The sequence below is a fragment of the Chelonoidis abingdonii genome, chromosome 17 (genome assembly GCF_003597395.2).
Source record: "Chelonoidis abingdonii isolate Lonesome George chromosome 17, CheloAbing_2.0, whole genome shotgun sequence".
Lineage (NCBI taxonomy): Eukaryota > Metazoa > Chordata > Testudines > Testudinidae > Chelonoidis > Chelonoidis abingdonii.
The window spans coordinates 11,916,228-11,941,773 of NC_133785.1; the positions used below are offsets into that span (position 1 = coordinate 11,916,228).

The 25,546-nt window shown below is 42.6% G+C and overlaps 2 protein-coding genes across 6 annotated transcripts in view; one reads left to right on the forward strand and one right to left on the reverse strand.

The window, feature by feature from the left end:
* PACS1 (phosphofurin acidic cluster sorting protein 1) overlaps positions 1 to 25,546 on the forward strand; it is a 548,517-nt gene that overhangs the window by 482,407 nt on the left and 40,564 nt on the right. The window lies entirely within an intron of this gene.
* Positions 1 to 25,546, reverse strand: part of CARD19 (caspase recruitment domain family member 19) — a 150,006-nt gene that overhangs the window by 108,755 nt on the left and 15,705 nt on the right. For 2 of the 4 annotated variants that reach the window (XM_032804145.2, XM_032804146.2), the window contains exons 2-6: positions 15,570 to 15,712; positions 13,553 to 13,706; positions 6,966 to 7,025; positions 4,841 to 4,912; positions 328 to 1,334 (exon numbers count right to left, since the gene is read on the reverse strand). In XM_032804145.2, coding sequence (XP_032660036.1) covers positions 1,219 to 1,334; positions 4,841 to 4,912; positions 6,966 to 7,025; positions 13,553 to 13,706; positions 15,570 to 15,712 — 545 coding nt within the window. In that variant the 3' untranslated portion in view covers positions 328 to 1,218. Of the gene's footprint in view, positions 1 to 327; positions 1,335 to 4,840; positions 4,913 to 6,965; positions 7,026 to 13,552; positions 13,707 to 15,569; positions 15,713 to 25,546 lie in introns of those variants that run through there. The other 2 variants (XM_075073366.1, XM_032804147.2) reach the window with 2 other exon arrangements.

Below are 25,546 nucleotides of genomic sequence, written 5' to 3' on the forward strand. Positions count from 1 at the left end.
GAGCCAGTGAAGAGATCGCCCTACTAAGCAGTTTGGGGAAGGATCTCCCCAGTTTCTTTTCTACCGTGGAGTAGGTCATAAGAGAACCCACCCACTGTAGCCGTCACTACTTGTAGTCAGGTTCAGGAACAGAAAGACCCCAGGCGGGAAGTAGGAGCAGGAGGAAGGAAGACTCCTACTGACATCAATGAGTGCAGGATTGGGCCCAAAATGCAAAAACAAACAAACAACCTCCCTCTCAAATCTTATTTTCAGTCCTGTCTCCCTGTATTTCCTACACATGCTTTAGCCTGATACCAACTTTTGATGTGTTAAGAAAGACTTGCACAAGTTTTTCAAGATTTTACCCACAGAAGAAACAATATGTGATCAAGCCACCTTAGAAAATCTTACAGTACTTCACGTTAAAATACGTATTTTCAGCCATAAACAAAAACATGTCATGCAGCTTTGATTATTATTTCTGAAGTGCCTGTCAAATATGCTGGACTATTTCAGTTTCCCTGGTATACCAAAACTAAACAAACTTCCCTGGAAAGGAAAGAATTATGTAAATCTGAAAAACCTACTTGGTACTTCAAAAGCTTGATAGTTCTGTCATCCCACAGAGTCAAAGGGTCATTGTTTGAAGCCTACCTTTGCTCAATATAACAATGATAACAGACAGTTTCCAGAGCATGGCAGTCAGGAAACCTTGCAAAGTTTTGAATACACACAAACTGAACCAGCTAGTGATGAGCCTTGTAGGGACAGTGCCCATGTACTCATGTAGTATAAAGAATACAGATGGGAATGGACAATCCTGACACAAAAGATCAGGTCCATTTCTTAGTAAGGCTTTGGTTTTTTTAAGTGTCATTCTTAAATGAATCAGTAAAAAGAGATAGAATTACATCCTTTAAACTGCTGTGTTCCTCTACACCAATAAAAAACACAAATACACAAACATGGCTTAAGAGCTATTATTGCTTAGGATATCCTTTTAAGGTGTGTATTAAAAACATTCATACCCAAATGATAAATATTTTAAAAGAAGCATTTACAAAAATAAATGATCCATTTCCATAAGTTCATATAGAGTTGACCATTTGAAAGCACCTTGAAGCAGCATATTTACTGCTAAAGCCATTAACTAAATCTTTGGTATAATATACAGTGTCTGTATATGTATTTGTTTTTCCATTGGCAAGTATAGAATACTGAAGAAGCAGTTTTTCCTTAATTTTTCCTTGATGTATCTTCCATGTATACCATACAAATATTTCTAACATGTCTTCCTATGATAATAGGAGAAAATCCCAATATTTTCTTGGCTCCTCCTATAACTTTTGGATCTAAAACAAAAACAAAAACGGAGGAGTGAAAAAAGAAAGTGAACTAATCACTTGATAAGTACAGTTTTAATAAACAGTGTTTTGCAAAGATTCTTTACAAAAATGCTTCTGGGGGAAAGCTGTTCCTTTGAGTACTTTGTAAATTAACGGAACTGAAAGCCTAGCTAAGGGACCTTTGATTTGCAGAAGCAATTTAACAGGGAGTAGTTCAGAACCTCAAATTAAAAAAAATATATGTATGGATCACTTTTGACACACGTTCAATATTTATCAAAATGATTTCTTTGGCTTAAGTTGTCCATGAGCTGGTGTTTGTCAACAGCTCTAGAGCTCTGGGGAAGAAATAAAGAACACTGTGTTCAACTGAAGCTAGAATGGGAGGGATTCAAGGAAGCAGAATCATAGAAATCTAGGGCTGAAAGGGACCTTGAAAGGTATTCAGATCCAATCCCCTACACTAAGGCAGGACCAAGTAAACCTAGACCATCCCTGACAGGTGTTTGTCCAAAAAACAAACTGTTCTTAAAAACCTCCAATGATGGGGATTTTACAACCTCCCTCGGAAGACTGTTCCAGAGCTGAACGACCCTTCTAGTTAGCAAGTTTTTCCTAATATCTGACTTCAATCTCCTTTGCTGCTGATTAAGCCCATTGCTTTTTGTCCTACCTTCAGTGGACATGGAGAACAATTGGTCACAGTCCTCTTTCTAACAGCCCTTAACAAACTGGAAGACTGTTATCAAGTCCCCACCTCAGTCTTCTTTTCTCAAGACTAACCATGCCCAGTTTTTTTAACCTTTCCTCATAGGCAGGGCCGGTGCAACCATTTAGGTGACCTAGGCGGTCGCCCAGGGAGCTGGGATTTGGGGGGCGCCATTTTCCTCGGCAGCAACCACAGTGGCCAGATCTTCGGCCACCCCGGTCGCCTCTGGCATTTAGGCAGAGGGAGCTGGGGCAGGGGAGCACAGGGAGGGCCGCCTGCAGCAAGTAAGGGGAGGGCGGCACGCAGGGTAACTCCCCACCCCAGCTCTTCCCTGCCCCACCTCCTCTCTGAGCATGCCGTGGCTACTTCACTTCTCCCACCTCCCAGGTTTGTGGCGCCAATCAGCTTAGGTGCTGCAAGTCTGGTAGGCGGGAGAAGTGAAGCAGTGATGGCGTGCTCGGGGTGCTTGTGCATGGAGCAGGGGTAAGCTGGGGTGGGGAGCTGCCGTGGGGGGCGCGCCTCAGGGCAGAGTGGGGGAGCACCTCAGGGCACGGGTGCGGAGAGGGGTGCAAGGTGGAAGTTTCGCCTAGGGCGCGAAACATCCTTGCACTGGCCTTGCTCATAGGTCAGGTTTGCTAAATCTTTTCTCATTTTTGTTGCTCTCCTCTGGACTCTCTCCAATATGTCCACGTTTCCTAGAGTGGCACCCAGAATTAAACACAATACTTCAGCTGAGGCCTCTCCAATGGTGTGTGGAGTGGGACAATTACCTTCTGTGGCTTACATCCAGCACTACTCTTAACAGGTCCCAGAATGATAGCAGGCTTCTTTGCAACTGAATCAGATTGATGACTCATACTCAAATTGTTATATGTGCACTCTGGGGCTGTGGCAGGCAACCAGCATTTGCCCACTGTAATGAGCAGTGTAAAGCAAAAAACCAAAGAATTTCCTCCAAAAAAAAAAGATGAACATCCTCATGGTAAATACACAAAGCTCAAGTTATGACGTAATTTGCCAAGATTATTATGGCCCAAGCAGTATCTTCCTCAGGAGAAGTGAAAAAAGTTGAAACAACGAACCGTCCTTGTGGCACCTTAGAGACTAACAAATTTATTTGGGCATAAGCTTCCGTGAGCTAAAACCCACTTTTCATATGCTGCGTATTTATACCTCCCTACTGTATGTTCCACTCCATGCATCGGATGAAGTATGTTTTAGCCCACAAAAGCTTATGCCCAAACAAATGTGTTAGTCTCTAAGGTGCCACAAGGACTCCTTCTTGTTTTTGCTGATGCAGACTAACACGGTGACCACTCTGAATAAAGTTGAAATACTTTAAGGGTGGGATTCACAAGCCCTGTCATGGTCCCTTAGCCCCACTCAGGTGGCAGAAAGAGGCCATAATCCAATCTCAGATCCATTACACCAATCATCCACCGGCATAGGGTCCAATAATGTAACAGCTCTAAGTGGTGTTGGGGTGGCCCCTCAGAATCAGGGCATTGTTACCAGCCCCTTAATTCCACCTCCTGCCAGCACCCACACACATATATCCCTGCATGGAGCAGAGCTCCAGTGTCAGGAGAATCTGCCAGTATTTATATTTTGATCGTTAGGTACTTAGATACCAGGTGATGGGTGTTGTATTAGGTCATAATTTGACAAATATTTACATATACCTTATTTACAATTGATTTTTCAACATACTTTAAAGAAAACCTTGTCAAATATCAATGTGCCCCAGTACCTATTTCTTTAGATGTCATATTGTTGGGAATCTTTTATACTGCAGGGAAAAAGGATTAAATCAGTTATCGAACAGGTGCCCAGTTCTCCAGCCCCTCCCACGCCATGTAATACTCATTCACACCACTTCAAGCCAATGGATTACTCATATTAGCATTAGTCATCTTGAGTAAGGGCTGAAGAACAGGGCCCTGGGTGATGCACAAGTCCTTAATTCTCATAACAAGCAGGCCTACTGATTTACTGAAGGGGACTTGCACAGGGTGGAGGGAGTGGGCGGGCGGTGTTTATTCATGAGCCATTAAAAGGTGCATGCCATTAGGGAGGAAATCTAGGAAAACTACTCTGCATGCAAATGGTACAGATCATAAGAATAAAAATGATTTTTTTCTATGTAAGTCATATATTTGTACTGATCATGTGCTGAAGGTCCAGACAGAAATAAAAAAAGAATTCCCTCCTTGTGATTAAGTAACTGAGAGTGCAGGCACTGATTAGACTTCAATTAACTACTTAAATAAGTTTTCTAATTTGGAAGCATGAATCCTCTCTCTTTGCTGTAGCAATGGGAGTTCACAATACTATGGTTTAGATCTTTAAAAAGTGACTCTTCTCATTTGTGAGCTTTTTATTAATTATCTCCTGGCACTTCTGGGGCACAGGTTGCATCCAACTTTATTAACGAATGATGACATCTTCCATTAGCTCTAGTGTAGAAGCAGCTTTTATTCATGATATTATTTCAAAAAAGAACTAGACAAATTCATGGAGGATAAGGTCCATCAATGGCTATTAGCCAGGATGGGTAGGGATGGTGTCCCTAGCCTCTGTTTGCCAGGAGCTGGGAATGGGCGACAGGGAACGGATCACTTGATAATTACCTATTTTGTTCATTCCCTCTGGGGCATCTGGCATTGGCCACCGTCGGAAGACCGAACAGTGGGCTAGATGGACCTTTGGTCTGACCCAGTATGGTCGTTCTTGTGTTCTTAAGATATACAGGGAACTCCTGAGAATAAAAATTTCCCTTTAAAACAATTCCAGAGTAGATTACCTGGGTTCCAGCAGTACATGAACAATGCTAATCCTGCAGCAACACTAAAGCAAGCAAAGAAGAACATGGGACCTACGGACGAAAAAGGAAAAGTGAATTTAGTAAAAGAGCACAGAAGAGTGAAAATTTAGTTTATCTGATGATTCGCTTACCTCAGTTATTATTAATATGCATAGCTAAGATTGTTCACATGAAGTTTGCATACTCATAATTAGGTATATTCTGTGCTTACTGTACTATAAAATACAATCACTTTATTGTAAGTATTTTGTATTATAATTATTCTGACAGTGTTAGCCTCTCTTGTTCTAATAAGAGCTCAGAATCGGAGGCCTTATTACACTGCACATGGAAAAGGTCTTAGATTTACATAAAAATGTCTAGTTTATGTAAAAAACCACATCTCCTTTTTTGTTTAAACAAAAATGGCAAACTAAGGGCCAGATTTTGATACCTTCACTCACACTGAGGAACACCTAACTCTCCGAGTTGTCGCACGGACATCAGTGAACTGCTCGTAGAGTAAGGTACTATTCACTAAGAGTGACGGTGTTGAAATGTGGCCCCAAATAAGCAGTTTTTCATAATGGTTCTTTTTTATACTTTGTATTCTTCATCCTTCCCTTCTCCTGGCTCTCCACCAGGAAGAATTACTGTTCTTTATGGGTCCAGTCCTTCAGTCCATGCTCAAAACTCCTGACTTCAGTTACCTTGACTTTCTAGAGAATTTTCTCTGAGCAAGGACTGCAGGATCAGACCTCATGAAATAAACTATGGCCAGAAGGAAAAAGAAAAGGAAAAAGGCCAGTCATCAACCATTCTGTATGTAATTAGCCCCCAAGATTTTCACATTTCTGAGTGGATATACATCTCATTTATTTAAATGACAGCTATCAATACAGAGATGTATATTCTTTACTTATATAAAATGAACCGGGAAGAGTATTGTGTGTGATTGCATTTAGATGTGCACTGCAAAGTAATGAATACAATAGTAAAAATGTTTTCTATTGCTGTTCATGGTTCTGAATGCAACTGAGATGCAAAGCTATTTGTATATTTAATTCAAATCCCCGACTGGAAACCATTTTAACAGTTCCAACCAAAATTAAATATGGTATTTATATTGAAGTACGATAGAACCTTGCTAATCCACACTTCACTCAGCCAGACAAAAATTGGCCAATGTTTAATAGCTGAGTTCTGTAGGGAGGCCTCAGATTACCAGCACTTCTTTCCTATTACATCTCATGCTAGCGTATATTTACTGGGGAATGCTATCATGAATACACCTAAACTGCATTTATCCTTTTAGGGGCAAATACCAGATCTAGCCAAATGGCCTATGTGCTGGGGTTCCTCACAGGCACAGGAGGAGCAGGAAGTAGAAATTTTCCAGCAGTGCCGTCATTCTGCAGTTGCTACTTCAGGCTCATCATTGCAATAGTTTGGTCTGGCTGCCTAGGGAAAATGGCTAGCGCATACAAGTAGTCTCCAATCCACAGCCCCTTACTCAGCATGATGGAGCACAAAGGTGTGCTGACCTTTTGCACAGCTTCCTAAAAAGCTTACCCTCCCCTCCATGTGCTGGCTATGTTGCTGTCAGGACCCCAACATAGCACTGAGTGGGGCAAGGGAAGAGACACAATTTTCCCTTAATGGACAAAGTATATTTAGTTCACCATCGTTATTGGGGCTTTTTGTTATTGCTGTTGGTTTTCTCTTATTTGTTTGGTTGCTTTTTGTTTACTCACTAATCTGCAAAAGTGATTTAGCAAGGTTCTTCTGTAAAAGCACAACAGTCGTTGTAAAACCCTTTATTGCGAAAGCATTAGAATGGCATAGGAAATTAAACTCTAGTTAAAAACAGGCCAAATTTAAAAATAATGCAAATGTAAATGTTGCCAAAAGCTCTATAATCTCTTGAATTGTATGAGACCAGGTTTCTCAGTTGCAGGCTGAATAAGTTTTTCTTTAATACAAGTTAAATGCATTTAAATAGCTACAATAAAGATATAAGAGAACAAATGATTTGCTCCATAAATGTAAATTAAGTTGTAAAATAAACTGCATCTTCATCTGAAAGCACCGTTCTGTCCAATGGTACTGTATGCATGTTATTTACCCCTGTCAGTTAGAATATAGTTCTCCTTGTCTGTGTCTATCCCTGTGGAAGCTGAGGTTTCTAGAAATAAAAGCAACACACCAAGAGTTAGTATTGAGCTCAAGCCAACACACTTCTGTATCAATTCATGCAAAACGGAGGGAAAGTCTGTATTACCACTTTTCAAAGACATAGTCAATCTTTAAGTGAAATATTTCACCCCTCCTAAGGACATGCCACCACTGCAGTTAAATCAGGGCCTGTGTTTATTAAACAAATAGGGAATTCATCATTTCAACACCAGCAGAAGGTGTTGAGGTTTTACAGTCTGGGTCCCGCAAAGCACTTAATCACATGCATAACTTTAAGCATGCCAGTAGTCCCACTAGGATCTGAGGGACAACCTGTGAAAGTACTCACATGCGTAAAATCACTCCTATGACTAAGAGCCTTGCTAGAGGTCTCAAACAGTCAGGTCAGATTGTTCTGTACATTTCTCCTGTCAGATATGTGAATGCCCAGAGAGTTGGGAGGAAGGTTGGTAATACAATACATCAGAGAGAGGCTTTCATACTGGGACAAAGTTTAAATCACCAGTCACTACAAAAATGGACAGCTACAAAAATATCAGGATTTCAACAAGGGTTTATTCCCACAGCCATCCATGTCCTCCTCGTTGTCCTACAACCAAATCATGGTACTGTGTTTGGGCCATGAAAACAACCTACATGGCGATGGACTCGGAAAGCCAACATCAGAAACCGAATTCTGCTTTCAGATACATACATATGCAACTCCCATTGACATCAATGGGTTCTGCATGCTCAGACCTGAGACTGGTACTTTTCTGTAAAATCAAACAGAAGGGGAATCCAGCCTGCCAACAAGTTTTTCCACTGTTAGCAATCACAGCTGGAGAAGTCATTTATTTAATTTGACCAAGCTTATCAGTTTGCTATAGGGTGAAAGCAACCCTCTGTCCTAATTCAGGAAACTAAACATGCATGTCTCAGGTGTGTATATCTAGCATTGCTTGACGCATGTTATCAAGATTTATTACACTGCTTGTCCACTGGTGAAGATAGATGGTTGACCCCACATAGCACTTTCTAGAAGACAACGCAGTTGGCCTCAGCACTAGCTCAAGAGCAGGGACAGAATGGAATAGGGGACACAGTGATAGTAACCAGGCAGCCAGTCCCTGGGTAGGTTTTGGCCAGGATCCTGGGACTGTCCCCCAGTATTGGGACATTTGGTTATCCTAAATGATGGCAAATGAGTGGGCCTATGTTATTACCAAAGCCCAGACAGGGCAGAGTCTGCAACTCTTACCCTGGGCCAGGCTGCTGGAACAATTTTTATAGTGGAGGTGCTGATGATGGAAACCATGCATTTGGGTTATTACTACTTCAAGCCAGGGGATGCAGCAGCACCAATACGCCTAGGCAGGAGGGGATTCTCCTTCAAGAGAAACCTAGGCCTCTGAGAATGTGGAGCTCAGCCTGGCGTAGGTCTGACAGGCTCCTTACTGTGGAAACATCAGGACCGATTAATATTGCTCCTACTGTTTAATTCATATTACAAAATTGTTCCACTGAAACACTGTCTGATTCGTGGAAGGAGCTTTTCAGTCAGAAGAATTTAGTTGTGGGAGGATGGTTAATTTTTCAAATAAAAACAATCTACAGTTTGTGTGAATTCCAAATTTGCATTGCACTGCATTGCAGCAATTTGAGACCTTTTATTTTAGTGATTTTTCTGGTACTTTTGTGTCTGATCAGCCCATCCAGCTCTCTGGGTAGCTGGAACAAAAGCATGACAGATCCCCCCCGAGAGTGGTGCAAAATGGGGCAAATGGCACCTCCTCAGCATCATTTCCGCTACCACTGCAGAAACCCCTCCAGGCTCTGGATCCACAAGTGGATTGTGGAGACGCATGAGCCCTTGCTACACATTGTCCCCACCACACCAATCCAATGTAGCAAACCTGCCCGAGTTAGTTCAGCCTTAACCAGCATTAGCTTGGGAGCTCTCTTCTCCTGTGCTCTGACATCCCTCTGAGTGGCGTTACAGAAGCATTCACTGAAGTGGGAAGCCTCAGGCTGCACAGATACCACTGAACCTTTCTGCCAAGAGGCTGGCAAGAGTCAGGAGAAAAAATCCCCTCTCCAAAGCCTCTATGGAGTCCTCAAAACCTATGATGCTTGATTGGCTGTTTTCAAGGGATGGCCTGCTTGCCTGCTGCATGAGAACCACACACAAGGACAATGCCAGGAGCACCCTAGGAGAGAGACCCTGCAGAGTTCCCAGCCCCTTATCAGGGTAGCTCTGTGGGGGGATGATCTAGCCCTTTATCATTCTGTTCTCTGTCAGTATAATGAGAAATGAACTTCAATAAGTGTCAGAGAACGAGAATTCATTCATAGCTTCAGAATACATCAGAAATGGTCAGTATCATGTATCTCGCCTTCCTCCCCCCCCCCCGGCGGGACTCTTGCAACGCGACTAGACATTTTATCTTCAAGCTCTATATTTAATGGGAAGGGAAGAATTTTTGTTGTCTTTTAAAATTGTGAAATAACTTTGAAATTTACAATAGTTTTTCTTTAAAAAGGCGATTTGGAGAAAATATTTCCCCATGCCCCAAATCGTGTTTGTACTATAGGTTATTGAGTCATAGGGCTGGAAGGGACCTTGGGAGGTCAGCTAGTCCAGACTCCTGCACTGAGGTAGGACCAATGGAACCTAGACCATCCCTGAAAGGTATATGTCTAACCTGTTCTTAAAAACCTCCAATGACGGGGAGTCCACAACTCCGGTTGGAAGCCTATTCCAGAGCTTAATCACCCTGACAGTGAGAGAGTTTTTCCTAATATCTCACCTAAATCTCCCTTGCTGCAAATTAAGCCATTAATTTTTGTCCTATCTTCAGTGGGCACAAAGAACAATTGATTCCCTTTATAACAGTCCTTCACATATTTGGAAGACGGTTATCGAGTCCCCCCCCCTCCCCCCAGTCTCTTCTCATGACTTAATAAGCCCAGTTTTTTTTAAATCTTTCCTCATAGGTCAGGTTTTCTCAATCTTTTATCATTTTTTGTTGCTCTCCTTTGGACATTCTCCAGTTTGTCCACATCTTTTCAAAAGAGTGGTGCCCAGAACTGGACACTGTACTCCAGCTGAGGCAGAGTAGAGCAGGACAATTACCTCCCGAGTCTTACCTATGACACTTCTGCTAATACTGCCCAGAATGACATTAGGCTTTTTTGCAACTGCATCACACTGTTGACTCATATTCCGATTGTGGTTCACTATACCCTCAGATTATTTTTGCCAGTGCTATCACCTAGCCAGTTATTTCCCATTGTGTAGCTGTGAATTTGATTTTTTCCTTTCCAAGGGTGTACTTTGCACTTACCTTTATTGAATTTTATCTTGTTAATTTCAGACCAATTGTCCAATTTGTCATGGTCGTTTTGAATTCTAATCCTGTCCCCTAAAGTACTTGCAATCCCTCCCAGTTTGGTGCCATCTGCATATTTCATAAGCACAGCCTCCACTCCATTATCCAAGTGACAGCAAACCACTGATAACTACTCCTTGAGTACAGACTTTCAGCCACTTGTGCATCCACTTTAGAGTAATTTCATCTATGACTACATGTCCCTGGTTTGCTTATGAGAATGTCATGTGGAACTGTATCAAAAGCCTTACTAAAAACATCAACATATATCACATCTACTTCTCTCCACCCATAATAAAATAATAATAATAATAATGATTGGAGATATACCTGTCTCCTAGAACTGGAAGGGACCTTGAAAGGTCATTGAGTCCAGCCCCCTGCCTTCATTAGCAGGACCAAGTACTGATTTTTGCCCCAGATCCCTAAGTGGTCCCCCTCAAAGGACTGAACTCACAATCCTGGGTTTAGCAGACCAATGCTCAAACCACTGAGCTATCCCTCCCCCTATCTACTAGGTGAGTAACTCTATTAAAGAAGAAAATTAGGCAGATTTGGCATGATTTGTTTTTGACAAATTCCACTACAAACTCTATTTTTAGGTGTTCATAACTTTGCTCTAAATAAAGACAAGGCTGAAACCAAATAAAGATCTCAGCTTGAAGATGTCTTTTCTTTCTTCATATTTACAATGTCAGGGCCCAAATCTGCAAATCCTTAGCATGCTTAACTTTACTCAACAACAGGACAATTATTCGTGCAAGTAAAGCTATGCATGCACTTAATGGCTTGAAGGATCAGGACCTCAGTATTTAAACAATTCAGGTTTACCTCAGTGAGAAGTAAAAATAATAGGCTTCCTTTCTTCTGCTTTAGGTTAGAAAGGGGCTGTGTTTTTAAGAAGGTTACTTTTCATGGGCTGTTATTTCATACATTAGTAATAAGAAGACACACCAGCTGTGCAGCACTTCACATTTTCACAAACATTAGCAAATTAATCCAGACTGAGGATCAACCGGTTTAGTTATCTAACCTCTAATATACAAATACTTTTACTGCTCTCAGAATACATAATTAATTTTCTTATTATGTGAGACTAAGGAAGCTGCAGTCTATGACAATATAGTTATAGTATGTGTTTCAGCACAGAGATCTTAGTGATACCACGCATGTCTATGACATAGGAGACTCTGCTAAGGAATAGAGGACGTAATGCTGCTTTGTGGTTGTACCACACAAGTGAGGCAAAAGCAGTTGTGGGACTGCTTTGAATATTATTCAATGTGCAAACTGCTGTCTCATTTACCCCACAGACACAGTGACACCTCTATGCTTTACTTCACTCTACACGTCTAGTTGCTATTCTTAATCTGTGATGGCCCAATCCTGATACATCTACTCCCTGGAGTAGGCTCAGGGCACAATTTTCAAAAGTGCTTAAGTCTCATTTTCAAAGGGACTTGGGCTCTTAAAAACTTAACATCTGATTAAAAAAAATCAATGAGAATTAGGCTCCTAAGTCATTAATGTGCTTTTGAAAATGTTACCCTCCGTGACTTCAGCGGGAGTATTTGGGTGAGCAAGGGCTGCAGAATCAAGCCCTTACTAAGTAATGACTGTCAGCTGTCCTCTATTCAGCCTTGAAGGGTAACTCTGCGCTTCTATTCCTGACTCCTTCAGCTAAAGCGACAGATTTCTTTGAGATGCTAGTGTGTTTGATCCAAGTTTCCATGTAGCCTCAGCAGGAATGGCATCTGCAAGACACACATCAAATCAGTGGGCCAGACTTAATGCTGCTGTGGTAATTATAATGTGGATTTCTGATGTAGAAATGGACCCAAATCAAAGCCCACATGCAAACATCCTCTAGCTGGGAGGGAAATTTGGGCTAACTTTGAAGTCTATATATTATCCAGGAGATGGCATGTGAGTAGTATGAAGAGGATGCTATCTTCAAATCAGTAGGGGTTTCTAGTACAACAGCTTTACTGCATAGTGAGATGCTAGATGAAGGCAGGAGGCTCAGTGTTTTGAAACATAGCAACTATTTTCCAGGTCAATTGTTCTGCAAAAAATTATTTGTTACATATTAATTAAAGAGAGATGTTTGCATTTTTGGCTTGGCCTGTTTTTGACTTTATGCTGTCAATCTTAGGGGTTTGACCCCATGACCAAAAACTCTGTTGGAATGTACTCAAAACCACCAGGGGGTTGAATGGTGCAGCATCAGTGCTATTAGACAGTTTGTAGGGACTTTGCAACATGCAGCCCCTTTTGCAGCTTCATTAACCTAATTGCAACAGCCCTTCCTCATGCTACTCAAATTGTTTCCATGTGTTGAATGTATTTCACTTCCTCTTAGAGTATTTTTTCTTTCTCCAGGTTACTGGACAGGTTGAGTCATACATGGCAAGCATTATTTTCCCAGCATGGTAAGCTGGACCACATCTCTCTCCTTTTAGAAAAAGGTCGGCTTTACGGTATAAAAAATGGAAATAGCTAATCCTGCAAACATGTATGCATGTAATAAGACCCATAGATTCAGTGTGACTACTCGTGGCCTATATGTTTGCAGAATCAGGGTCCAGGTAACTAACACTGTGGTTTGCCATTGCAAGTATTTGTGAAACAAGCATGATCTAACATCTGATGTGTGTGGAGTTAATGAAGCACAGCTGGGTGATTTAAGAATTGAGTGGAAGACAAGTCTCTGAGCCGCCTTGATTTTGTTACTTCGTGTCACACACTTGTTATTTTAAAACATAGCTTTTTTATTTCCTACAAGTCAGAATAAAGGCTTGAAGAATAAATAAACGGGCTATTAAAATGCATAAAAGGGAAAGGGGCAGTTATTAAAAGAAAGAAAGTTTGAATTGCATTATTTTTCTGCATTTTACATGTTGGGCATAAACTGTATCTTAAATACAGGGGCTGCGATTTCAAAGCTGGTGAAGAGATTTGGACATCCAATTCCAATCAAAATTAATGGTGCAGCCAAATCTACTAGGTGGCTTCTGAAGTCTCCAGTCTGTAGAAAGTAGCAGATGGGAAAAGAGCATTTAATTCCTCAAAATAAGCTGGGATGCCGGCAAAGGCAAATTCTGTGATACATTGACTCAGGGAAGCCACAAGTCTCCCAACTTACTCAGGATTTTCCTGCTTGGCAAGTCATTATACAGTTGTTCGGCATTGATCTGTAAAGCCCTGTAAAATTCTTGACAGTGTTTGTCTCCTTTCTTTTGTAGGTGGCTTATAAGATCTGACAACCGAATATGAAGCAATGCCTTTGGATTTCTGAACTATAAGACAAAAAGCAGTCATTAGAACAAAGCCTACAAAAGCAACGATACAGTGCTGAATTAGTTCCTACCCTACATTTACATTATGAAAGAGTGAAAATACAGAGTTGTGTTTATTTTGCTAAAAGTATCTGTCAGTACATGAACATTCTAGGATAGGAAACAAAAATAATGATTCAGATCTCAAATGTCAACATCCACAATTTGAAACAGCTGCTTAACTTAGTTTGATCAAGCGTTGTTTTAGCATCTGATCAACTGCAGTGTAGCCCACACAATAGGAGACGTAACTGATGCTTATCATTTCCCAAGAGTTTGAGATGGCAAGGAACCAATTTATTGTAAATATAGCACGAATAGAAATACTTTTGATGCCACTGGCTAATAAAAAGTTCTCTACTTATAATTTAGTCCTATTAAAAATGCACATCTTGGAACTGGGATAAACATGTGAAGAGATTTTCCACAGTTTTCTGGAATTTGGCCAGGACATTTTCTAGCCATCATGACAGCCCTATTGCATCACTCTTTGTGTTCATCCTGTCTTCCTATCCATGTTGCTACAGAGGAAGAGATGATCTTCCCCATGGTCTGACAAAGTGCTGAACAGTAGTAAACCTTACAGTGAGAGTGAAAATGTTACACCTCGCCTTAGCTGAAATCATTTAGACATGTGTGGATCTGGAAAGTCTCCAAAAATATCTCTGGCAAATCAATATGAAAGCATTACACTTAGGACCAGCAGGGTAGAGAGAGAGAACATTACACTAAGGATCAATTCCTTATCTAAAGGGAGAGAAATGCCTTTGTATGCTCCGTACTCAGGCAAAATTCCCACTGAAGCCCTGAGAGGCCAGCAGTGTAAGGTGTGCAAGATGGAGCCTAATGTGTATCATGGGAATGATAAGTTTTGTAAATAAAAAAGAGAACAAATGTGCACGAGCTCAGGGGAAAGTGTTCAGTTTCAGTATGAGTGTAAGAGTGGCATCCAGCTTTCATAACACCAGGACTTAAATTTACTGTGAATCCTAAAGGAACGAACCTTTCTTTAACTGTTTACATCTCACATCATCTAAGTCAGGCCTCTTCCCCTAACTATGCAGACAGAACGGTTTGGATTCTGGTCTGACAGACACCATCTTACACTGCAATAACTCCACTTGTTTCAGTGGTGGCTGATCGAATTGAAACTGGCGCAAAACAGGATCCAGCTCATTATTTTGAACTCTAAAGGTCTGATGCACCATTGTCCTCTGCATCTTGCATACAGAGCGAGTGCAAACTATTATCATTCTCATGTGCTGGTATTTTATACCCACTTTGAATTTGCTTTGTTCTGACATAGATCATTTTGCACCCAAAAGCAGGGACCACTTTGAAAAGGTTGGTTTTGCTGGCTTTTCTGCCTCAGGCCTGATCTATATTCCAAATTGCCCCAGTTTAACTAAAGGTGCATTTTTAAATCAGTTTAGTTAAACCCTTGTCTGGACACACTTAAATCAATTTAAACCTGGCTCATATTGATTTAGCACGGGGGTTTGCTTCAAAAACACACCTTTCATTAAATTGGTGCAACCTCAGTTCCTCATGATCTCCATTTCTCAGATAACATTTTCCTACCACACAGAGAGATGTGGTAAGGAGAGATTCATTAATAGCTGTGAGGCTCTCAAACACTACAGTGATGAGTGCACATTTTGTGGACAGTACGAAAGCAAAGAGGCAACCATGCAGAGGTTTAAGGATTTGTCTTCTAGGTTGGCATGGGCACCTTCACCAGTTGGTATTCTAACCTAGATGCAGGAGGACAGCCAGAAAATAAAGCTACATCCAGAAATACTGCAGGAATATCTAGTCACTTACCTTTTCTGCTTCTTTATTGGTGAGAATTTGGGGATAAACTCTGTTTAGCTGAAGAATAATTTTATCAACCAGGTGCTCGCTCAGTCTGCCATTTCTCGTGAGAAAGTACATGTCCTGCCTCAGCCGATCACAGTAAGACGGATCTATGAAACAAAGAGCACACACAAAGAACCACTATTATATGATGGCAAAACTATTCATAATTTCCATAAATTACCTCTTTCATGATGAAAGTAACACATGTAAACCAACTTTGTTTCATAGTCCTAAAGTTTAAAGCTAGAAGGGACCACCAGATCACTGAGTCTGACTTCTGCACATCACAGACCACCAACCCACCCAGCACCTGCACATGAAACCCAACAGCTGAAAGTAGATGAAAATATCACAGACCATGGGAGACTAGACTATTACGTGCAGAGAATAGCAGGGACCAATGTGCAACCATGTTCAAAGCTCCATAATGGCTGGAAAATTATTAATAGTATAACTAATTAATAGGAGTGCTTCCCAAAATTTTGCAAGCTAAGCTGCTTTCAAGAAAATGCAATCAATTGTTGCCTCCGTTCAACCTCACCATATGCTCCATATGTTGTCAAGGGACCATCCATCTGCAATTGTACATCTTCTGCACCTCCTCCACCTCTTTCCCCTCAGCAAATCTTTTGCACACACCCTCCCTCTCCCAGAGGAATGCACTCTATACTTTGGGAAATGCTGACCTAAGATATTTATATACTAGCAAGGTAGTAATGGATGTATCAAATATCACCATTGCATCCATTTGTCAGAAAGATGTAACACTGCTGAAGGGATGGGTAGAAAATACATTTCCTACCTTTTATAAATATTAAATTAAGTTGTAATGTTTTAAACTATTTTTAAAAACTCATTATTTAATATAAAATCTTCTTTATCTCGCAGTGATACCCACTATCACTTTGAATGGTAAAAAGGCACATCACTGAAATATTGCACATACATTATTCTCTTCTGCCCCCACTGGAAATGCGGCCATCCCGCATCTGGCAACTGTACACAATAGTTTAGGGCAGGAAAGGAAGATGTCTACCACAGCCAGTCAGAACTGCTGGGGGAATTCAGTTAGATTGAATGAAGGAATCCTAACTCTGTGCTGACACCCAGGCAAAGTTCCCATTGACTTACTGCCAGTTTTGTCTGAACAAGACTTGCCACAAGGTATATTCCCAAAACTGAAATGCAGCCAAGGCATTAGGAATAACATCTCTGCTAAAGTGCCAGGGAGTTCTTTATAGCTTTTATGTGACATACCAGGGTACAGTCCAGATAAATGAGCAGCTGTGTCGCCCCCTGCCCTGCACTCTTAAGTGCCTCACTATGCCTTGCTATAGTATCTTCCAACAGGCCACTCACAAGCAGCCTTCCAGCATGCAAGCCGCATCCTGAGGGTCTGTGTGTCAGCCACACTTGGGTTACACTCTGGCTCTCACCAGCCTGGGTTATACCGTAAGGTGACCCCAACACATCCCCAGTCTTAGAATTTGCTCCAGAAGTGTCCTATACTTCTCAGCCCTCTCCTGGGCAGTACAAAATATTTTAACTTTGTTATTCCTTAAAGGGAATAATATGCAGCTTTACACTCCATTTGGGAAAAGAGGAACTTCCAGTAGCAATAAATCCCTTCAATGAAAGTGCATAAAATTCAGGTAGAAAATAAATAGAACTTCAAAATAAAATGTGTGGTGTAAATTAAGTCCTTTGTAATCCTCGGTAAATTCAAGATTTCTGATTGTTCCTGTTGTTGTAGGCATCACTTCCAATTTTCCAGTGATTGCTTTGGCAGGAGCTTTCTCTTTAGACACAACATTCAACTAAAAATAGTTTGGCTTGCTCTATGGCTATTTGTCTCCCAACTTTTCAAAAACAGATCCATGCAGATTTCACAAATTATTGTTCCTTAGCTAGACTTTGAAAGAGGTCTTTATTCAGAACCATATTTGAAGTAGGTGTTAAAAATGCATGGTTCTATTACTGCCTTCTAGATACCTAAGCATTCATTCTAGACATCAGAGGTAGCGCAAATAGATCTGACTAGTGTAGAAAAAGAAACACGTAGTATATCCCAGGGTATATAGGTATCATTAAACTATATGAACAAGTTTCATTGGTATTTTGGGTAACTAGACAGTACGTGACCCTGCCTAGCCTCCGTTGTTCACTAGCTAGACACAGGGGCGGCTCTAGCCATTTCACCGCCCCAAGCATGGCGGCACGCTGCAGGGGGCGCTCTGCCGGTCGCCGATCTCGGGGCTCCGGTGGACCTCCAGCAGATGTGCCTGCGGAAGCTACACCGAAGCCGCGGGACCAGCGGACCCTCTGCAGGGATGCCTGCAGGCGGTCCACTGGAGCCACCTACCACCCTCCCGGCGACCGGCAGAGCGCCCTCCACAGCATGCTGCCCCAAGCATGCGCTTGGCATGCTGGGGCCTGGAGCCGCCCCTGGGAAGACATGGTGAACTAAACGATGACGGGACAGCCTGAGCACAGAATCTTGACATGCTACTCTCAGTGCTAATGCAGCCCCTGACATTTACATATCAGAGGTTTAGTATTACATTTCCTTTTCTACAGCTGTGCGGCATTGAAAACAACCAGAAAAGGCTTCATAAAAACCTCCCAGAGTGACCATAATACAGTCAGAGGGCCAGTCACTCCCACTAAAATAAAGATATGGTCTATTGATACCGGAGAGGGCTTGCAATTCCATAGGCACAACTAGATTTCAGTTAGACTGTTACTATTTATCCAGTGTAGTAAATACTTTTACCAACCCTGTATGTTTTCCATGTGTTTCTAATGCTTACTTTCCAAATTACGTGCTTTAAGCAGTATGTATTGAGCTGTTAGGACCAACTGCTACCCTGACTCAAATGCCATGCAAGTCCCTTTTGTTTCAAAGCAGCTTCATGATACATGAGTCAGAGTAGAAATTGGACTTTCCCCTCTTCATACTTTCAGACTAACTCAGCTGAATGCATGCCAGGCTCAATCTGAATCAGAGAGGCACTGGTAGCGTGGGTGTAGAGATGCTGACTCTCCATGCAAATACTCCAGCCCTACATAGATGGCTCAGAATCTAAGGGATTTCATCACAGCATGTAGGACTTCTTCGGGGTGAGACAGCCATGTTCTCTGCTCTGCCTGTGTGGACACAAAACTCTGTCCCCCTCCTCTTCAACCATATAATTTATTACAGACTCTGAGCTGACACCTGAGTGTCACACCTACTTCTGCATTTTGCATGAGTTCTTCCATAGGAGAGCATAATGCAGGAAGAAAAACAGGGGAATTATAAACACCTGAACAATTATGGCACCTCTAGGCTCAGGTAAATTTAAATGAATGCAAGTGCTAAAAGCACCATCAGGAACTTCTAGAACAAATATGCGAAACCAAATAAAAAATTAAGAGGCGAAAACACCAGCTGACTTTCCCCTCATTTTTTTTGCTGCCCTCCAAGTTTTTCCTATGTGCCAAACAGACAACATACCACAGTGTATTAACAGCAATTACGCTGGTCAAAGTGAGGTTACATCAACTGAAGTTTACATTTACGTTAAGAGCACATTCTGCATAGACTGGAATGCTCCCTGCATCCACAGCCCTTGACAATTATATGGTCACTAAGCAATTGCCACTGGAGCTTTATGCTGGCATTTGAAAATCCTGCATTTGGTCTTGGTGAAGAGTGGATTATATTGTCTGGTGGAAGCATCTAGGTTCTCAGGGATGGCTCTGCTTTCTTTCCCTCTATGCCAAAGCTGGCAGCAGAGAAGGTTCAGACAGTGGTTGTAGTTTCCTTCGTCTGAGAGTTCAGGCCTCTCCTTGGATACTGCTGAACTGTCCATCCCAGGGATTAATTTGATCCCTGGCTCAAAGACAGTTATTTATGAGGAGAAATTATTTTGCTTTTTTGCCTGTGGCATGTACCCAATAGCTTCAGAATTTGGATTTGGGTAAATTGTCAGAATATCTTAAAGAGATTCTAGTCAATTAATAGAGATAGTAGCGAGGTAATATCAGCTGGCACACCTGAGCCCTTCACATGTTCATCTCTCCTCTATTGCTGTATGAAAGGTCCACACAAACCACAGGAGGAAATGTCTCCACTCAGCCCTCGAGTATTCCAGGGCCGCAGAATCCATTGTGCTTCAGCAACTCAACTTATTTCTTTTATTTTAAAATTATGGGCTGGATCTTGGGGTCCAAGAAGAGCATTAAGTGCAAATATGGAGCGTACATATGCACACTTTAAGGTTGCTTTCAGCCACAATGTGATACACTGCTCCTGGGACTGCCTTGCAAATGTCTGATTCTGCAGTCTCCTCTAAGCTTGCCAATAGCCCCAATGGGTTCTGGGAAGCCCAGCCCCTTTTCTCTAAAGCAGTGATTCTCAACCTTTTCAGATTACTGTACCCCTTTCAGGAGTCTGATTTGTCTTGCATCCGCCCAAGTTTGACATCACTTAAAAACTACCTGCTTAAACAATCATACATAAAAAAACAAAAGTGCACAGCACATTATTACGGAAAAAGTATGTACTTTCTCCTTTTTATCATATGATTTTAAAATAAATTAATTGGAATATAAATATTGTACTTACATTTCAGTGCAAAGTATATAGAGCAGTATAAACAAGTCACTGTCTGTATGAAATTTTAGTTTATACTGACTTCGCTAGTGCTTTTTATGTAGCCTGTTGTAAATCTAGGCAAATATCTAGGTGAGTTGATCTACCCCCTGGAAGACCTTTGCTACCCCAAGGTGCACTCCTGGTTGAGAATCCCTACGGCAGCTGGAAGAAAGGGGCTAGCGGAGCTATTGTAGTGGCTTCGAAATGCCACCTATATTCTATACACCTGGCTAGCTAAGCCAGCTTTATTCTGGACAACTGGCACAAGGCAGCCCTAATGCACTGTGGTGTGGTAATCATCCATTTTTTAATGGCAATCATGGGACATCAGTCATTTATTTTAAATCTAAGCCAGAGGTGAAAGTAAGCCGGTCCGGTTCAGTCTGCTGTGCTGGACCGGACTGGCTTCCCCAGGCCAGTGATTTAAAGGGCCTGGCGCTCCCAGCAGTGGCTGGAGCCCCGGGCCCCTTAAATTGCCACCAGAGTCCTGCTGCCAGCTGGGCTCAGGTGGCGATTTAAAGGGCCCAGGGCTCTGGCCACAGTGGGGAGCCCTGGGCCTTTTAAATTGCCACTGGAGCCCCATTGCTGCAGCCCCCAAGGTACTGGCGGCAGCTGGGGGCTCTGGAGGTGATTTAAAGGGTCTGGGGCTCCTGGTCGCTGCTACTGCAGTGGTGCCCTGAGCCCTTAAAATTGCCAACGGAGCCCTGGGGACTCCCGGCTGCCACTGGTACCCCGGGGGTCCGGGTTCTGGAAGAGATTTAAAGGGCCTGGGGTTCCGCTGTGGTAGCAGGGGCCAGGAGCCACTGGCCCTTTAAATCGCCGCCTGAGCCCTGCTGCCAGAGCCCTGGGGTAGCGGTGGAAGCTGGGGCAACGTTGGCGATTTAAATGGTCTGGGGCTCCACTGCAGTATGGCAACTGGAACCCCGAGCCCTTTAAATCGCCCCCGAGCCCTGGGACTCCCAGCCACCTCTGCAGCTGGTAGCTCCAGGGGTGATTTAAAGGGCCTGGGGCTCCCAGCCACTGCTACTGCAGCCCAAGCCCCGGGCCCTTTAAATCTTGATTTAAAGGGCCCAGCGATTTAAAAGGCCCACCTCTTCCGGTTGAGGCCACGCCCCCTGCTCAGGACTCCGGCGTACTGGTAAGTCCTTTAAGTTACTTTCACCCCTGATCTAAGCCCATGTGCAATGTGCAAACAAAGTTTTAAAATCATAAGAGGTTGAGAATCATAGAATCTCAAGACTGGAAGGGACCTCGAGAGGTCATCTAGTCCAGTCCCCTGCACTCAGGGCAGGACTAAGTATTATCTAGACCAGCGGTTCCCAAACTTGTTCTGCCGTTTGTGCAGGGAAAGCCTCTGGTGGGCCAGGCCAGTTTGTTTACCTGCTGCGTCCGCAGTTTCGGCCGATCACGGCTCCCAGTGGCCGCAGTTCGCTGCTCCAGTCTAATGGGAGCTGCTGGAAGAGGCGCGGCCTGAGGGATGTACTGGCTGCTGCTTCCAGCAGCTTCCACTGGCCTGGAGCAGCAAACTGCGGCCACTGGGAGTCATGACCAGCCAAACCTGTGGATGCAGCAGGTAAACAAACCGGCCTGGCCCACCAGGGACTTTCCCTGCACAAGCGGTGAAACAAGTTTGGGAACCACTGATCTAGACCATCCGTGACAGGTGTTTGTCCAACCTGCTCTTAAAAATCTCCAATGATGGAAATTCCACAACCTCCCTAGGCAATTTATTCCAGTGCTTAACCACTCTGACAGTTAGGAAGTTTTTCCTAATGTCCAACCTAAACAGCCCTTGTTGCAATTTAAGCCCATTGCTTCTTGTCTTGTCCTCAGATGTTAAAAAACAATTTTCCTCCCTCCTTTGTAACAACCTTTCATATACTTGAAAACCGTTATCATGTCCCCTCTCAGTCTTCTCTTCTCCAGACTAAACAAATCCAGTTTTTTCAATCTTCCCCCATAGGTCACATTTTCTAGACCTTTAATCATTTTTGTTGCTCTTCTCTGGACTTTCGCCAGTTTGTCCAGTTTCTCAGTTTGAGAAACCTGATTTAAACTCCTTGGAGCAGAGATCTTTTATCGTGTGCAAACCGATTATAAACATTCTAATAATGCATAAAAAATAGAATAAAAAGGAGTTCACATATGCAGGAGAAAGATTATTGATATATTTTCAAGCAATAAAAATTGGGATTTGTTCTGCATTTCTAACTTGCAAGACATTACATCAAAGAAGCAGCAACTACCACTAGAGAAATTCAAAACATTCATGTTGGTGTATGCAAAGATTTTTTTTTAAAAAACACATTATCTTGCTATTAGAAGGATTTATCTCTCTGTCCCTTAATCCTTCCCTAAAAAGTTCAGAAACGAGGCCAGCAGGACAACGAGATTGTGGATTTAGGTTACAGCACCATCTTGGCACTGCCCCAGTTATTTTAATAGACTAATTACAATACACTTTCATTACTTACTGTGCGTGGAGGCTTCTGTGTTTTGAACAGAATACGCCTTAAATACTGTACAGAGACAGAGAGAAAGATTATCCCTTTTTTATGACAGATTATGGACCAGATCCTGTGAGCTCTTTATTCATCTGAGTAGCCCTATTGAAATCAATGGAATTACTTGAGTGAGTAAACGTTTGGGGCATTGAACCCCATATTTCTCCATTTCCTATTCATTAAAACGATTCTGCAACTAGCTACATTTTGAATACATCCTTACAAGCTTTCTACCCGCTGTGTTATATTACAGTAGTGTCCTGAGACTCTGATCAGGATTAGCGCCCCATTGCGCCAGGTGCTGGATCATGTGGAGGGATAGCAAAGTACTACAATTCCATGCCTCCATGTAGGAAAGACAATCAGCAGACCAGGGAAAGACAGTATTTAATTTTAAAATAATAGTTTCCTGCCACCACCGTTAATTACATTTTCCTCAGTGTGACAGGGTGGCTTGCCCTTGGGCTGGAAAGCCTGGGGCCAAGCCAACCCTGAGAACAGAATGAGTTCCATCTGAGGAAAATCAGACAATTTCCTATAAAGAATGGAAGATAGCTGCAGTGAGACTACAGCGAATGAGAGAGGCTCCTGCAGGGAAGACTCTGAGACTAGGGGAATTGCTTCAGCTAGGAAGGGCCGGGACTAGTCCGCTAAGGCAGGAGGATAGACTTTGGTGTTTAGTTTTGAACTTTAAGCCATTAAAAAAAAAAAAAAAACCACCCAGCCTCCAAGCAGGGCTGTGACTGGAAGAGAGACTCTATGGATTTTGTTTAACGAACCCTGAAGAAGGGGAAAACAGAGGCACGGCCCTGCAGAATCAGCCCTGCTTGCACAGGGGTGCTGTGAGGCGGACACTCATCAGATTGCACAATTACTCTTCCTCTACCAACATTAACCTAACTGATTTTTAATCCAGCCCTAGCTTCATTCAGTCATGGAACTGCTGTAAGGAGACGGTAAACATGGAACTAGTGAACTGAAGTCAGCCCCAGTCTGGATATCATCACTGTACTGGGCTCAGGACCAGCTCTAGGCACCAGCAAAGCAGCACGTGCTTGGGGCGCACAATTCCAAGGGAGGCATTCCAGCCATTCTTTTTTGTTTTTTCCTTTTCGCATGGGCAGCATTCTGGCCTCCCCCTTCCTTTTTTTTTTTTTTGCTTGGTGCGGCAAAAAACCTAGAAGCAGCCCCGACTGGGCTATGAACACAGATGTAGAAGACGGCTCTTAGACTAGGTGCTATTTCAGTGACTGAGAGGAAGTTTAAACAAAGACCAATAATTTTACTTATTTATAGGAAATGGAAGCATTTATAAAGGAGCTGGAGAGGAGTTTCGGGAATTGTCGTTAGGAGTTCGAAGCAACAGAGATGTAAACAAAGCCTAATCATTACATGTTGACTCATACACAGTGCATACTCAGCACACTTCAGATGTGCCCTGACACTTTCCCCCCCTCTACCTAAATCCTGAAAGGTCACAGGAACATACTGGATGCACGTCAAGTTTACATTTCGAACTGGCACCTGGCCTCAGAAAGGAACAAAAAGGAAGAAAAGTATGTTTTCAAAATGTAATCAAGTCTTATATCAGAGAGAAATGTGCTATCATCAGTTATTTGCTGCCACTAGATCCTCAGATATGGAACAAAATACATAATTCAACGTTATAAATACTCCAAGAAGCAAGGGATGGTAACAAAGCAATATGCTCCTCATTTTTAGCCTTCAAGCAGAACATCATTTCCATTATAACCTTTCATAAAATGACACATATCTCTTCTTCTTACAAAACAGGCAATTATATTTTTGACAATAGCTGCTGAAAGACTAGGTCATTATAGTAACTACTGGTGTTTGAAAATGGGTATGATATACTCTGGTCTTGGAGGCAACAAGGCACAGTCAGCCCTCGACGAGACTCTGCAAACAATACAGGCCGCTAGATTGTCCTCTTCCATAAGCCTGCAGGAAAAGGGTCACAGTGGGGAAGGGGAGAATTCCAGAGTTCCCCTTCCAAATGTCTCACCCAAATTGTTCTATTAGGGGAGCAGGGTTTGCTCATTCCATGACCAACCAGAGTTTTTGGCCCCAGAAGATGAAGATCCAAGGGGATTGGCAGGGAATCAGGGCTACATGCCCTAGCACTAGGGAAGTCCCCTTCCCCCACGGTTTGCAATACTGCAAGATGTTGAGAACCTCCTTTGAGATGCCAGCACCTCCAATTCACACTAAAGTCAATGGTATCTGAGAAGCTGAGTCCAGATAGTTCTTTCTGCAGGATGTAAGCTTTCTGGGGCAGGAACTATCTTTTTGTTTCTTGTTTGTACAATGCTTTGTTCAATGGGGTCCTGATCCTTGATTGGTGTCATCAGACCAGCAAAATACAAATTATAACAAGACGACGACTAAGGCCATGTCTACATTTACCGGTAGATCGGCACGGCTGTGCTTAAGCAGGTCTGGTGAAGAAACGCTAAGTCAATGGGAGAGCACTCTCCCATCAACTCATGTACTCCACCTCCCTGAGAAGCATAAGGGAATTCAGCAGGAGAGCATCTCCTGTTGACACAGTGCAGCGTAGACACTGAGGTAAGTCGATCTAACTATGTTGACCTCAGTTACATTATTCACGTAACTTAGATCAGCTTACCGCGGTAGTGTAGACCTAGCCATAATATCAAACTACAGTGGTCACAATAAACACCTTAAGAATTTGTCCTTTTGCCTAATCAACTTCACTGTGATAGTCCCCATACTTACAGCAGAGGAAATACTGGCATAGTGCACACATGGTTGTA